The sequence below is a fragment of the Trichomycterus rosablanca genome, chromosome 9 (genome assembly GCF_030014385.1).
Source record: "Trichomycterus rosablanca isolate fTriRos1 chromosome 9, fTriRos1.hap1, whole genome shotgun sequence".
NCBI lineage: Eukaryota > Metazoa > Chordata > Actinopteri > Siluriformes > Trichomycteridae > Trichomycterus > Trichomycterus rosablanca.
In genome coordinates, this window is record NC_085996.1 from 19,584,179 (window position 1) to 19,600,745 (window position 16,567).

Below are 16,567 nucleotides of genomic sequence, written 5' to 3' on the forward strand. Positions count from 1 at the left end.
CTTATTTTACATTGTGGACCAATTAAAAGCAGGCAACCCCTGTTTTTTTATAAAACATTGGAAAGCTTGCAAAACTTCTCGTAGTCAATAATATGAGGAAAGGTTCCAATTTTTTCCACACGTTTTGCAAAGGTTTTTCTCCCCATTTAGTAATAATCATTGGAGCGCATGTGTCCTCCAACCGTGTAAAGGTGCTGGTGTTCCTTTTTATTGAACAGTCATAAATTTATATAAATGGGCTTTAACACATATGGAAGCGGTTAAGAGGTGACTGCCAAAGGTGGAAAGAGTACTAAAATATTGTATTTAAGTAAAAGTACTATTACTTTGATGATTTTTTTACTTAAGTACAAGTAAAATTACTAGTCTAAAAATCTACTCAAGTAAAAAGTAACTTATTTAAAATGTACTCAGAGTAAACTTTACTTCGTTACTTTTTTAACAGAAGGAAGAACATTTTCCAACAGAAGTTGATAGATGAATGATACAGCAGACTACACACAGCACACCAGCCATGCAGCATATTAGCAGTTCATGTGGATTTAACCACTCTTCACACCTAACAGAATGCAACTGCTGTTATCAATTCAAAACAGCATTATTTCTGTTTATCCTTAATAAATCGCTGTATTTTATAGCTTGTTGGACGCTAACTAACTTGGTTCAGGTCAATAGTGCCAACTAGGGTTGCCAACTTTCAGAACTGGAAGTAAAGAAACACCCTGGGCTGGCGGGTTGGTGGAAGGTATAGGGTGGGGAGGGGGGGATGTCGGGTGTTTGCCTGAGCGGGGGGGGGCGGGTAGGGCGGTTAGGGTTGCAAAAATATAACAGGTCTTATCCCGTCATAGGAACATGATCAAAATCAAAAACAAACCAGCAGAATCTCACAATCACATTTATGCTGTCCATTTTACTTAAAATAAATGAACAAAAAAAAATCACAATATTTCTTAATGATTTGCTATCATTGCAAAATGAAAGCATACCGTAAACAGCAGAACCACGACCTAGATCAATCTCACAGCAGCAGAATGTCATAACCACTTATCTGCTTACCTGATCTATATCCGTGTGTTGTCCCATTAGGGACATAATCCACTTTATATAAGACCATCATGTATGTTTCCAGAATATACAGTATAAATCCATACCCAACTGTTTTATCCACCTAACTAATGAAAACTATTGTAGATCATTTATTCTCTCGGCTTTCCTGGTAAAAAGCTAAAATTGGTGATTCGTTCAATAAACTGTCATTTATACAACAACCAATAAAGAAAGAGATTGAAATTCCGCCCAGAATGTGAATTCGGAAGCTCTGATTGGTTTATACATCTGAATCTCTTTACCAAATGAACCGATTCATGGAGTTGTTTATGCACAACATCATAATGAAACAGAGTGAGTTGGTTCTGACTCGTTAACTCAGTAATTCAGTTCGCAAGCCCTACTCTAAAGAACAATTTCGTACATGCTCAGCGGGCTGGATCAAACAGCCTAACAGGCCGCCGGTTTGATGTTGAGTTTTTTTATTGTTTTCTTTTTTTTCATCAGTAACGGATGTTATTTAAAATGTAGCGAATTATAATTCTTAATACAAAACATACTTAAGTAAAAGTAAAATTACAGGTTGTAAAATCTACTTTAAAAAGTACAAGTACACAAAAAAACTACTCAATTACAGTAACGCGAGTAAATGTAATCCGTTACTTTCCACTTCTGGTGACTGCACATGCCGTTTCTCACTCAGGATGGTTACAATATGGTTACTTGTAAATTAAAATAACAAAAATGGAATTATAAATGTAATAGCCACTTTATTAAGAACATCTGTACAATTTATCATTAATCATTCAATCAGGCAATGAATGAATCAATGCATGAACTCCTACAGACAAAGGTCAAGAGCATCATTTAATGTTTAAACCAAAAATTTATATGGGGAAATGTAATCTGTGTGATAAAACTGCTTACACAAAACACAGCAGCTTTTTTAATTTTCATTTTATTTCACATTCATGTTTTACCACTGCTTTATCCTGGTTAGGGTCATGGAGGGTCTGCAATGCAGTAACACACCCAATACTGGACAGCATTTCATGGCAGGGCTTTGGCCAATTCTCCTCCACACTTCAGACACAGCCAATCATGGCTGTGTGTACCACTGGGGATTCAAACCCTGCACCCTAATGGAAGTGGGCTAGTGTAATTTACTGCTGTGCCACCCAAGCACCCAGCTTTTTTTCCTCTGGATTTAGCACACTCCATTTGTCTTCTGTTACTGAGGGATACCCGATTGCATCCGAGGAGAGCACGTCGCTGTACACGCCTCTTCTGACGTGTGTACAGCCCTCCTCTTCTCGCTCATGCACTCTGCACAGGCGTCTCTTCCGCCAATCAGGGTACTTACACAGTGTATGAAGACCAACCCACCCACACAGTCCGGCCCCCACCCTGCAGATACAGTGGCCAATTAGTATCTGCTGCAGGCACTGCCAATTATGCCTGCTAGATGGCGCCCAGCCGACCGGAGGCAACGCCGAGTTTCGAACCGAGGAGTTCAGAATCTCAGTGCTGGTGTGCTAGTGGTGCCACTTGGGTGCCCTAGCGCCCAGCTTTTTGATAAAATGATGCAAAAAAAAAAATGGCCTTCCCAGTCACCTGACAAATATGCAGCAAATATGTTAGGCAATTATTTCAACATGGACCAAAATCTTGACGAATGTTTCCCATACTATGTGAAATCCATGCCACAATAACCAATGCTGTTTTGAGAGCAAAGGGCATCCTACCCTGTATTAGAATGGTTTTCTTAAAAAAGAGCCCAGTATCAAATACACTCTATGGACAAAAGTATTGGGACACCCCCTGTAATTATTAGATTAATGTGTTTCAGGCACAACAATTGATAACAGGTGTAATAAATGTATTATGTAAAGAAAATTAAATGCTTCCAATCTGGCAACAGTTTAGTGAAGGTTCTTCCCTGATCAGAACAATAATTACAGTGCCCCTGTGCACAAAGCACAGTCTAGAAAGACATTAAGAAAGGCTTGGTTTAAAGAAACTCCACTGGTCTGCACAGAGCCTGGTGAAAAGCCTTCTCAGAACAGTGGCAGTTGTTAGCTGAAAAGATCACACAGAGGCCACTCTGTTTTAATACTATTTTTTAGATATAAAATGCCCAACAATCTCATTGTCAAGTGTCCAATTACTTTTGGTCATATAGTGGTGTTTGGTGTTTTCTGCATGTATACATTTGCATTTCATGTACCTAAAACTGTAGAAGTTAGTTGATATTACAACACTTTGTACTTACTTGTTTTAGTTTTAGTTAACAGTGAAGTTCCTGTCAGCTGCTGTGTTGCTCATGTTGTGCTTTACCTACAACCATTAGCTGTGCAGGTGTAGTAATATCCTGTTCATTTTCTGTTCAGACCAAGGTCAACACCCACTCCTACTGGATCCCTAAGTGCCAATGGGGTGGCAACAGAAAGCCTGGACTATGACAGATTGAAACAGGTACAATTCAACAAAAGTCACAGTTACAAGTATTTAGCTCACATTTTATTCTTAAACCTTTTTCGTGGCATTATTATGTTTGATCCCTTAAAATGACCTTATTTTTTCCTATCCTGTTTAATGTATTTTTTTAATCTGCAGTACAGTAATGTACAGTAGACCCTTGGGTTACGAACGGTTTACCATACGAACATTTCGGGATACGAACCGAAATTCGCGAAACACGTGACGTCACGAACAAGTTCACTCCAACCGTCTCTCTCTCTGTGTGTATATATATATATACAGTGTATCACAAAAGTGAGTACACCCCTCACATTTCTGCAGATATTTAAGTATATCTTTTCATGGGACAACACTGACAAAATGACACTTTGACACAATGAAAAGTAGTCTGTGTGCAGCTTATATAACAGTGTAAATTTATTCTTCCCTCAAAATAACTCAATATACAGCCATTAATGTCTAAACCACCGGCAACAAAAGTGAGTACACCCCTTAGTGAAAGTTCCTGAAGTGTCAATATTTTGTGTGGCCACCATTATTTCCCAGAACTGCCTTAACTCTCCTGGGCATGGAGTTTACCAGAGCTTCACAGGTTGCCACTGGAATGCTTTTCCACTCCTCCATGACGACATCACGGAGCTGGCGGATATTCGAGACTTTGCGCTCCTCCACCTTCCGCTTGAGGATGCCCCAAAGATGTTCTATTGGGTTTAGGTCTGGAGACATGCTTGGCCAGTCCATCACCTTTACCCTCAGCCTCTTCAATAAAGCAGTGGTCGTCTTAGAGGTGTGTTTGGGGTCATTATCATGCTGGAACACTGCCCTGCGACCCAGTTTCCGGAGGGAGGGGATCATGCTCTGCTTCAGTATTTCACAGTACATATTGGAGTTCATGTGTCCCTCAATGAAATGTAACTCCCCAACACCTGCTGCACTCATGCAGCCCCAGACCATGGCATTCCCACCACCATGCTTGACTGTAGGCATGACACACTTATCTTTGTACTCCTCACCTGATTACCGCTACACATGCTTGAGACCATCTGAACCAAACAAATTAATCTTGGTCTCATCAGACCATAGGACATGGTTCCAGTAATCCATGTCCTTTGTTGACATGTCTTCAGCAAACTGTTTGCGGGCTTTCTTGTGTAGAGACTTCAGGAGAGGCTTCCTTCTGGGGTGACAGCCATGCAGACCAATTTGATGTAGTGTGCGGCGTATGGTCTGAGCACTGACAGGCTGACCCCCCACCTTTTCAATCTCTGCAGCAATGCTGACAGCACTCCTGCGCCTATCTTTCAAAGACAGCATTTGGATGTGATGCTGAGCACGTGCACTCAGCTTCTTTGGACGACCAACGCGAGGTCTGTTCTGAGTGGACCCTGCTCTTTTAAAACGCTGGATGATCTTGGCCACTGTGCTGCAGCTCAGTTTCAGGGTGTTGGCAATCTTCTTGTAGCCTTGGCCATCTTCATGTAGCGCAACAATTCGTCTTTTAAGATCCTCAGAGAGTTCTTTGCCATGAGGTGCCATGTTGGAACTTTCAGTGACCAGTATGAGAGAGTGTGAGAGCTGTACTACTAAATTGAACACACCTGCTCCCTATGCACACCTGAGACCTAGTAACACTAACAAATCACATGACATTTTGGAGGGAAAATGACAAGCAGTGCTCAATTTGGACATTTAGGGGTGTAGTCTCTTAGGGGTGTACTCACTTTTGTTGCCGGTGGTTTAGACATTAATGGCTGTATATTGAGTTATTTTGAGGGAAGAATAAATTTACACTGTTATATAAGCTGCAAACAGACTACTTTTCATTGTGTCAAAGTGTCATTTTGTCAGTGTTGTCCCATGAAAAGATATACTTAAATATCTGCAGAAATGTGAGGGGTGTACTCACTTTTGTGATACACTGTATATATATACAGGGGTTGGACAAAATAACTAAAACACCTGGTTTTAGACCACAATAATTTATTAGTATGGTGTAGGGCCTCCTTTTGCGGCCAATACAGCGTCAATTCGTCTTGGAAATGACATATACAAGTCCTGCACAGTGGTCAGAGGGATTTTAAGCCATTCTTCTTGCAGGATAGTGGCCAGGTCACTACGTGATGCTGGTGGAGGAAAACGTTTCCTGACTCGCTTCTCCAAAACACCCCAAAGTGGCTCAATAATATTTAGATCTGGTGACTGTGCAGGCCATGGGAGATGTTCAACTTCACTTTCATGTTCATCAAACCAATCTTTCACCAGTCTTGCTGTGTGTATTGGTGCATTGTCATCCTGATACACGGCACCGCCATTGGATGCACATGGTCCTCCAGAATGGTTCGGTAGTCCTTGGCAGTGACGCGCCCATCTAGCACAAGTATTGGGCCAAGGGAATGCCATGATATGGCAGCCCAAACCATCACTGATCCACCCCCATGCTTCACTCTGGGCATGCAACAGTCTGGGTGGTACGCTTCTTTGGGGCTTCTCCACACCGTAACTCTCCCGGATGTGGGGAAAACAGTAAAGGTGGACTCATCAGAGAACAATACATGTTTCACATTGTCCACAGCCCAAGATTTGCGCTCCTTGCACCATTGAAACCGACGTTTGGCATTGGCACGAGTGACCAAAGGTTTGGCTATAGCAGCCCGGCCGTGTATATTGACCCTGTGGAGCTCCCGACGGACAGTTCTGGTGGAAACAGGAGAGTTGAGGTGCACATTTAATTCTGCTGTGATTTGGGCAGCCGTGGTTTTATGTTTTTTGGATACAATCCGGGTTAGCACTCGAACATCCCTTTCAGACAGCTTCCTCTTGCGTCCACAGTTAATCCTGTTGGATGTGGTTTGTCCTTCTTGGTGGTATGCTGACATTACCCTGGATACCGTGGCTCTTGATACATCACAAAGACTTGCTGTCTTGGTCACAGATGCGCCAGCAAGACGTGCACCAACAATTTGTCCTCTTTTGAACTCTGGTATGTCACCCATAATGTTGTGTGCATTGCAATATTTTGAGCAAAACTGTGCTCTTACCCTGCTAATTGAACCTTCACACTCTGCTCTTACTGGTGCAATGTGCAATTAATGAAGATTGGCCACCAGACTGGTCCAATTTAGCCATGAAACCTACCACACTAAAATGACAGGTGTTTCAGTTATTTTGTCCAACCCGGGGTTAAACCACATAAACCACGGCTGCCCAAATCACGGCAGAATTAAATGTGCACCTCAACTCTCCTGTTTCCACCAGAACTGTCCGTCAGGAGCTCCACAGGGTCAATATACACGGCCGGGCTGCTATAGCCAAACCTTTGGTCACTCGTGCCAATGCCAAACGTCGGTTTCAATGGTGCAAGGAGCGCAAATCTTGGGCTGTGGACAATGTGAAACATGTATTGTTCTCTGATGAGTCCACCTTTACTGTTTTCCCCACATCCGGGAGAGTTACGGTGTGGAGAAGCCCCAAAGAAGCGTACCACCCAGACTGTTGCATGCCCAGAGTGAAGCATGGGGGTGGATCAGTGATGGTTTGGGCTGCCATATCATGGCATTCCCTTGGCCCAATACTTGTGCTAGATGGGCGCGTCACTGCCAAGGACTACCGAACCATTCTGGAGGACCATGTGCATCCAATGGTTCAAACATTGTATCCTGAAGGCGGTGCCGTGTATCAGGATGACAATGCACCAATACACACAGCAAGACTGGTGAAAGATTGGTTTGATGAACATGAAAGTGAAGTTGAACATCTCCCATGGCCTGCACAGTCACCAGATCTAAATATTATTGAGCCACTTTGGGGTGTTTTGGAGAAGCGAGTCAGGAAACGTTTTCCTCCACCAGCATCACGTAGTGACCTGGCCACTATCCTGCAAGAAGAATGGCTTAAAATCCCTCTGACCACTGTGCAGGACTTGTATATGTCATTTCCAAGACGAATTGAAGCTGTATTGGCCGCAAAAGGAGGCCCTACACCATACTAATAAATTATTGTGTTCTAAAACCAGGTGTTTCAGTTTCATTGTCCAACCCCTGTATATATAAATACATACAGCGAGCAAACATTCTGTGTTTTTCAGGTGTTTTCTTAATATTTTGTAAAATTCAATATTAAAATGTCCCCATAGAAGCCGCAGAGAAAGCCTAGTGTTGAAAAATTGTTGTATAATTACTCCTGCCAGTAGCTGTCATTGTGTATCAGGCAGAGGGGACATCGAGTGAGAGAGAAGAAGGAACTTGTGAAGTATTCTTTCTTTCGTGCAATTACACCTACAAAATACAATACTGTTGAAATAAAGAAGGAAATAATAGAGAAATATGAGAGTTATTGTTGTTTCTGGTAGATACATTTTATAAAAGAAGGAAGTATATTATGGTGTATGGTACAGCACACGTACTGTACTGAAATGTGATGTGTGTTTATGTACAGTACTACTGTATATTGTTGTTTATTATTGTTTATTACAGGAATGTATTCTGTAATTTAAGATTTAAGGGAAATATACTTGTTTTATAACAAAAAAGACCATTTAAGACATTAGAAAGGTTAGGTAAGGGGGTGATTTGGGAGGTCTGGCACAGATTAATTCTGTTTATATTATTTCTTATGGGAAAAATAGGTTTAACTAACGAACACTTTGACTTAAGAACAACCCTTTGGAACCAATTAAATTCGTAAGTCAAGGGTCTACTGTAATGTTTTAAAATGCTATATTTGTTTCGACTTATTTGTTATTACATTGATATTTTTTAACCAATCTACCATAGTATCTTTATACTCCCATGCTTTATGACATAGCTTAGCAGTTAAGGTACTGGCTTAGTAATTGAAAAGTTGCTGGTTTAAACCCCACCGTGGCCCCTGAACAAGACCATCAACCCTCAAGTGCTTGCACTATATTCAAAACAAATCTTTGTAGCTTTGCATGAAAGCATTTGCTAAATGCCATAAATGTAAACATACGTTGAATAACACATAACAAGGAAATGACATTAGACTGTGCTAGAAATGCCTTAAATTGCTCATGATGCATTCAAATAAACACATAATAGTACTAGACTTACATTTTCCCATCTTTTCATTCCAGGACATTTTGGATGAGATGAGAAAGGAACTGTCAAAGCTTAAGGAAGAACTTATTGATGGTAATTCTTTATGTCTGGAGCATTTCACCATTTAGATTTGTATGTACTGTATTGTTTTCATTGACTAATATAAAATAATGAGTGGAATGATTGTTGGATTTGTGTCTGGCCATTAAGATGTGTCACAATTATTATGGGAGACTTTAAAATGTTTAGACAATATTCAATACATTACAGATAATTTAGGAATGTTACTAAAGACTCAGATAGTGAAACCAGACTTGTGACCTTTAGCTAGTAAGCATGCTGAGTGAGATAATTGTTTAACTGTTAAAATTTCCAAACTATTTAGTACAGTTGTATGCGATCAGCCATACCATTAAAACCACCTCCTTGTTTCTACACTCACTGTCCATTTTATCAGCTCCACTTACCATACAGAAACACTTTGTAGTTCTACAATTACTGACTGTAGTCCATCTGTTTCTCTGCATTCTTTGTTAGCCCTCTTTTACCCTGTTCTTCAATAGTCAGGACCCCCACAGGACCACTACAGAGCAGGTATTATTTGTCTGACCATTTAAGAACAGGGTGAAAGCAGACTAAAAGTGCTTCTATATGGTAAGTGGAGCTGATAAAATGGACAGTGAGTGTAGAAACAAGATGGTTTTAATGTTATGGCTAATCGGTATATATAACAATGTATTATGTTAAAATGTTTGATAACACTATGCGTCTTTGTTCCAGCAATCAGAGAGGAGCTGGGCAAGTCAAGTTCTGCATAGAAGAACATGGCATCCCTGTGATTTCTAACCATGGCGCATTACTCAAGGCCAGCTTCAGTTCTGACACTTTTTTCAAAATGCAAGAAATAGACTTTTTTTTAAACAAAAAAAAAGCATTTTAAAATCATAGTGATAACAGTATCCATATTAATTTTGAATTTGAGGGCAATGCTATTTTAAGGCAAACAAATGCCGGGCTAGAAAGTAGACATGTAATAGGGGCTATTGGGCTATAAGGTGTGCTCTGATGTTTCTCCAGTGGATGGGACGCTGCCTTACAAAAACTGACTGTCAATATAAAATGGATTACTCAATCAGAGAAAGATGGCAACTCATTGCAAGAAGGGATGAAAAACATGAAACCTATTGCTGAACTGCATACTGTATTTACAATAGAAGAGGGAGACTGCTTATCCAGCAGTTGACATTCATTCTTTGGCCAAACAAACTGAAAGACTGGATATAGTTTCTTACTGCAGGACTTTGTAAAGCTTGTCTTCCTGATACTATTTTAAACTGAAAATGTACATTAAAGACAAAACGTTACCTTCAGTTCATTTAACTATGTTATAACATCAACATCAATGTCATGGTCATGAAAAGTAGCTTATTCACATAATCATGAAATAATCAGCCTACGTTTTGGTAATGATCTCAGTACCACCTCAGTGATTTGTTTAAACTCTTATCAGCCACTGTACTCTTATGTTTTCTTCTTGTGTGTGTAGATTGTTTTGGGATGATCAGACAGAACAACATCTCTACTGTAATTCACTGTAGCTCTTAACCAAAATACTATCAGTTAAATTCACAGAGAAATGGCACTATCAAAAACACAGCATCTGTAGATATTGCTAATGAGAACTACTTTTTTGGAACTTTTTTGGTCCACTGCAGACTCATTACTTCTTTTCCTAATTTAAGTGCATGTCTAATTATAAATGTTATGAATAATCTTGCTGCCACGAAAAAACAAATTAACTAATGTTTGAATTTTATAAGCAATAGGTGTAGCACTGACACTTGTTTCCCCTCATGCAATTTCCTGTATCATCTATTATCCCAAATTGGTGAGAGAGACGGGACTACTTAATAGCCATAATGAATTTACACAGACACACCACTATGCTCTGCATCCCTTCTACTGTGTTTTGTTTCCATTATTAAGAGGAGCAAAGTATCTTAGACTGTAAAAGACTGCGTTCAGACGGGCTTACAAATGTTTATCCAAATGCTTATCCAAGCAAATGATCGCCAGATAGCACTACAACATCCAAAGTGCTTGTTATTTTCCTGTTTAAGCCACCTGTTTTTTATTTTGGCATCGGCATCTTCACAGTGGATGCTTCTATGGGACTCTACTTGGTTTTGTTTTGGAAAAGAGACCTTTTTTTGTCTACATGGTGGGAAGGGACTGCAGAATGATATTAGTGGATAAGGGCTCAATATTTGTGGACTGTAGCCTTTTATATGGTTTTTGGTATTTGCTTACAGTCCCATGACAAAAATATGTTTAATCCCTGATCATTTAAAATAATCTCTCATTGAATCCAAAACCACATATAAAGAGTTTACAGTATTAAATGCACTTTAAAAACCCGTAGAAATTTAAATTATGACAACACTACTGGCAGGAAATTGTCAGCACCTACGTGTGTGCCAGTCTCACCAAAGTTTAGCAATCTCTGGAACATCACACTCTCATCAGCCGCCTTTATTTTCTCATTGGAAAAGACTGTGGTCTGGGTCCTTCGGTAATGGAAGTGAAACATTGTAACTGAGGTTGTTTCATGAATGGATGAATCTTTTGTGATATTTATAGGTTGTGCCTTGTTCTAAAGTCGCATTTAATATGTGAGATACTTTTAAAAACAAAATGACTAGTAATAATTCTATGGTCTGATATAACCTCATTCATGTTTTGCTTCCTGCTTTAGTAGATTATTAAAGGGAGATTTTAGTAATTTGTTTCAAAATATGCATTTATTCATCACACCATTCATCAGTATGGATTGTGTTAATACTGGGTAAAAATGGAAGTTTTGCAAGGTCTGAAAACAAAAGCTCGGCTGCAGTCGAAATCAGCCGAATGATGATGAATGGTCGACTGTGTTGTCTGCAGTTGCTGACCTATCAATCTTCAATAGTGGCTGGGACTAAGTGGACTTTTCAGGTGTGTGCTGGACTAAATCCAACTGAATGTCCTCTAAAATGCATTTCTTTTTCTTTTTCTATTTTATCATTCATCTTGTACCATACTGTTTTCATGTTACCTAGAAGTTTCTTACATGCTAACATTGTTTTGTTTGAGCAAATGAAATAAAAGTCGCAATAAATTTATGTTGGTGAATCTCTTATTTAGGGAAACAATGGACCCAGGTCAACTTTTTGTAGACAATTAGAGTAACTTGCAAACTTTAATACATGTACAAAGGATGAACAAAAATAACCAAATCGTCTTTTTTCCCCAAGGAGACACAGTTCTGGTGATCTGGGCAGATCACATCCCAACCATTTGCTCATAAAGTCTAATACATTCCTCCACAAAGGTGAAACTTTAGGACATTCCCATAGTGCATGCATATACAGTATGTACCACATTCTTTTCTACATTTCCAACATTAATCGTCTTTTATTAGGTCCATTCTATGAAGTCTTGTCAGAGTGCAATAGTATCTATGAATTATTTTATACTGAATAAATTTGCCTTTGGCTTCTCTAATATATTTCTCGGTACTGGAAAGAATCCCCTCCCAGGTCTTCTCATCCACTACATGAGACAAATCTCTCTCCCATATTACCCTTAAATTATCACAGCTGTTATTATTCGTCCATGAGCATATCTCATGCCACTTAGATGCTTTGTGATACTTTATTGGTAAATCCATGTAATATTCTATTGTGTTTTTATCCTGAAGGGAGCAAACCTTTCCATTTACAGTGTCATCTGTAAGTATTGCCAAAAGTGGCCTCGACCCTCCAAATTAAATCTCTCTTTCAATTTATTATAAGGAAGGAGACTACCCTGTTCAAATCATTTAATGTGGTGATCCCCTTTTTTCCACTGAGACCAATATATAGTCTGTTTGCCTATTTTTATTTTTGGGTTGTGCCATATAGATGCATACTTTTGGGTATACTGAGTGATCTTACATTTTTTGCCAAACTGCTTTTGAATGTATTAATATATGATTATTCGTGTAATTGTTTTTCTCCCTTTTCAATGTCTGTGAGAGAACTTCAATAGGTGTAAAAGGTGATGTGAGTTCTTTTTCAATTAAGATCCAATCCAAATCAGTATTACTTCCGTTCAAGTGTTTAGAAAGCTTTGCCATTTCTAGAGAAATGCTACAATGTTCTATATTTGGTAGTGAAAGACCCCCTGCCTTTTTAGGTTGACAAAGTTTTTCCATTTGAATCCTAGGTTTTCTCCCATCCCAAAGAAAACGTTTAATCATATTGTATCGCATTAATAATTGTTGTGGGATAGATATGGGTATCATCCCCATGAGCCGTCACCATCTTCATTATATTCACCTTCCCCCATAAAGTCAGGTGTAGTCTGCACCATTTCTCTAAGTTCACTTTAATTTTGTTTAGTAAGTTGTCCATATTAATAGTAATAATTTCTTCTATGTCTGGGTTAAGTTCTATCTCTTAAGTATTTTATGCCTTTTGAGAACCATTTAAATTTGTAGGCAGATAATGAGTTAGGGGAACAAGCTTGGGACACCGGCATTGCTTCTGACTTGTGCCACTTCCAAATCATCTTTTTTTAAATGGCCCTCATACTAAAAGGTGTTTGGTAAGATGTCAGACCACGAAAAGCTTTCAGCTCTTTGATGGGTTATGAAAATGGAGATGTATTTTAATACACATAAGTGAACACATTTTGTTAAACAATTTAATTTAATTAAGAAATAGAGTTGTCTAACATACAGTATATCACTCTTGTCAAAATGTAATTTCCACATTGGTTATTTAATCAACCAGTTCACCAAATTAACCTGGATTTAGCTAATTAAACACGACTAGGCCTGTTTCACAGTTTAAGAGGAATATGATTTAAATTCTACAGAGCTGACTGCAAAATCAAGCAGTTATATTAAGGTTTGTATAGAAACACTACGCCAATTCTAGCTAAATAAAAAGGCTATTACATATAAATGAATCAGTCTGAAAAATGTACAACAATCCCATGGTTTACAACTTCACCAGCCTATAATAATTCTCTCTACATTCAGGAAACTTCAATTTCATATCTTACCATAAGTGGTCAGCTTGTTAAAACTTCTCCAAAGGATCTAAATAACTGAAGATTTTACTAACCTTATATAAGGTCAATATTCATGTCCCCACAAACAAAATATCCTAGAGGAAAAACCAAGATAAACCAGTGCTTGTCTGACATTTGCAAAGACAAGCTGCATTTTTATTCCTTTTGTATTAATATTCTTTAGACAGACAACTCAATTTAAAGCAAAACATCATTTAAAAGTAAAACACTAACAACAGCTAAACATGGCTGTGGAAATTAGATGCCATAGTTCTGCTTGGCGACTTTGTAGTGCACTCAGTAGCTCCTCGTAGTAATGTTATATTGCATAACATCATCCTTCTTTTGCATCTTATTGGCTGCCTTTCTTTGCAGCCTTTTGTGGTTATGCTTCATCAGAGGCAAACAGGAAGGAGGTGGTGCTTAAGTGTGACAGTTGACAAGTTCTGCTAATAACATTCACCATTACCGAACCAAAATTATTTGTTGATCTTTGTGGGTTGTCCTTCACGGGTGATGCAGGGTTTTGGATATAGTGTGCTAATATCATGTCTGGATGCAGTTAATATAACATGTAGAGATCCCTACATGGAGGTCATGTTTACGTCAGCAAAGATAAAATTCTCGCTACGCAGGAAGTCCTGTTCACGAGCTTGCGCCTTACGTTGATATATATTTAGGAATCAACATTAAATCTGACTTTAAAATCATTGTTGCACAGACCTCAAAAAATTACTTTTAACTTAAATGTTATTTCTTAATACAAAAAGTACCATCTGTTAAATACCTGTTAGGTCTTCAACTACTGTTTTAATTTTTTTTTTACCTTTTACCCACACCATCTCAGTGTAATCAGGCAGTTCCCTATTCTGGTGTATTCTGACCATATGAGTAGATGATTGTATATTTAATGGAGTGACCAGTGAATATACACTATATTGCCAAAAGTATTCACTCACCCATCCAAATCATTGAATTCAGGTGTTCCAATCACTTCCATGGCCACAGGTGTATAAAACCAAGCACCTTGGCATGCAGACTGCATCTACAAACATTTGTGAAAGAATGGGTCGCTCTCAGGAGCTCAGTGAATTCCAGCGTGGTACCGTGATAGGATGCCACCTGTGCAACAAGTCCAGTCATGAAATTTCCTCGCTACTAAATATTCCACAGTCAACTGTCAGTGGTATTATAACAAAGTGGAAGCGATTGGGAACGACAGCAACTCGGCCACGAAGTGGTAGGTCACGTAAAATGACAGGGCGGGGTCAGCGGATGCTGAGGCGCATAGTGTACAGAGGTCGCCAACTTTCTGCAGAGTCAATCACTACAGACCTCCAAACCTCATGTGGCCTTCAGATTAGCTCAAGAACAGTGTGTAGAGAGCTTCATGGAATGGGTTTCCATGGCCGAGCAGCTGCATCCAAGCCTTACATCACCAAGCGCAATGCAAAGCGTCGAATGCAGTGGTGTAAAGCACGTCACCACTGGACTCTAGAGCAGTGGAGATGTGTTCTCTGGAGTGAGAATCACGCTTTTCCGTCTGGCAATCCGAAGGATGAGTCTGGGTTTGGTGGTTGCCAGGAGAACGGTACTTGTCTGACTGCATTGTGCCAAGTGTAAAGTTTGGTGGAGGGGGGATTACGGTGTGGGGTTGTTTTTCAGGAGTTGGGCTCGGCCCCTTAGTTTCAGTGAAAGGAACTCTTAATGCTTCAGCATACCAAGAGATTTTGGACAATTTCATGCCCCCAACTTTGTGGGAACAGTTTGGGGATGGCCCCTTCCTGTTCCAACATGACTGCGCACCAGTGCACAAAGCAAGTTCCATAAAGACATGGATGAGCGAGTTTGGTGTGGAAGAACTTGACTGGCCTGCACCAGAGTCCTGACCTCAACCCGACAGAACACCTTTGGGATGAATTAGAGTGGAGACTGTGAGCCAGGCCTTTTCGTCCAACATCAGTGTCTGACCTTACAATTGCGCTTCTGAAAGAATGGTCAAAAATTCCCATAAACACACTCCTTAACCTTGTGGAAAGCCTTCCCAGAAGAGTTCAAGCTGTTATAGCTGCAAAGGGTGGGCCGACATCATATTAAACACTATGGATTAAGAATGAGACGTCACTCAAGTTCAAATGCGTGTGAAGGCAGACGAGCGAATACTTTTGGCAATGTAGTGTTATTAATCGTGTTTTTCCAACGTGTTTTAGCCTTTCATTTAAACCATTGTTTTAATTACTGTAAAAAAAAACATTAAGATATATTTTCCAGTGGTAAATGTGCTAAAGTGGTGCTTTTATTTACCCTAAAAATGTACAGTTAAATTTCTTCCCAGATATGTGAGATAACTGTTGTGTAAATGTATTTAATTCCAACTTTGTGGTATTTAAATGGACTGCAGGTAGTTGTTGTATGCTCAGGCAGTTGGCCATTACAGTGAATCTGTGGACAGTGCAGTGGTATTGACACTAGGGTTGCCAACCGTCCCGTAAAAAAACGGAATCGTTCCTTATTTGGAAACTAAACGTCGCGTTCCGTATTGAACTGATACGGGACGCACTTTGTTCCGTATTTTTATCAATGGGAGAGAAATGCTGCAGATTGGACCGAGACAGGGCAAATGTATGTATGAAACAGAAGGAAACTGCTGCTACCGGGGTAATTAGAAAGCGTTTGGTTATTATTTTAAGTAGTGTTCACTTTTAGTCTTAGTAACGCTGAGTGTGCGCAGGCATATCAGCATAACAACCTATTTAATACACTGTTGTTTGAGTAGCGCAGTGGGCAGAGCGCATCGCGCATATTTTCCGGCTTAGGGCGAAATTAAAGTAACACAAGCAGGGCCGGTGCTATGGGGGCGCTGGGGTGGGCATTGCTCCCCCCAGATT

General features: G+C 39.6%; 1 protein-coding gene across 7 annotated transcripts in view; it reads left to right on the plus strand.

Annotated features, from left to right (window-relative positions):
• enah (ENAH actin regulator) overlaps positions 1 to 11,743 on the plus strand; it is a 201,998-nt gene extending 190,255 nt beyond the window's left edge. For all 7 annotated transcript variants that reach the window (XM_063002040.1, XM_063002039.1, XM_063002037.1 and 4 more), the window contains 3 exons: positions 3,438 to 3,522; positions 8,621 to 8,678; positions 9,366 to 11,743. In XM_063002040.1, coding sequence (XP_062858110.1) covers positions 3,438 to 3,522; positions 8,621 to 8,678; positions 9,366 to 9,403 — 181 coding nt within the window. In that variant the 3' untranslated portion in view covers positions 9,404 to 11,743. The remainder of the gene's footprint in view (positions 1 to 3,437; positions 3,523 to 8,620; positions 8,679 to 9,365) is intronic.
• Positions 11,744 to 16,567: the final 4,824 nt, after the last annotated feature.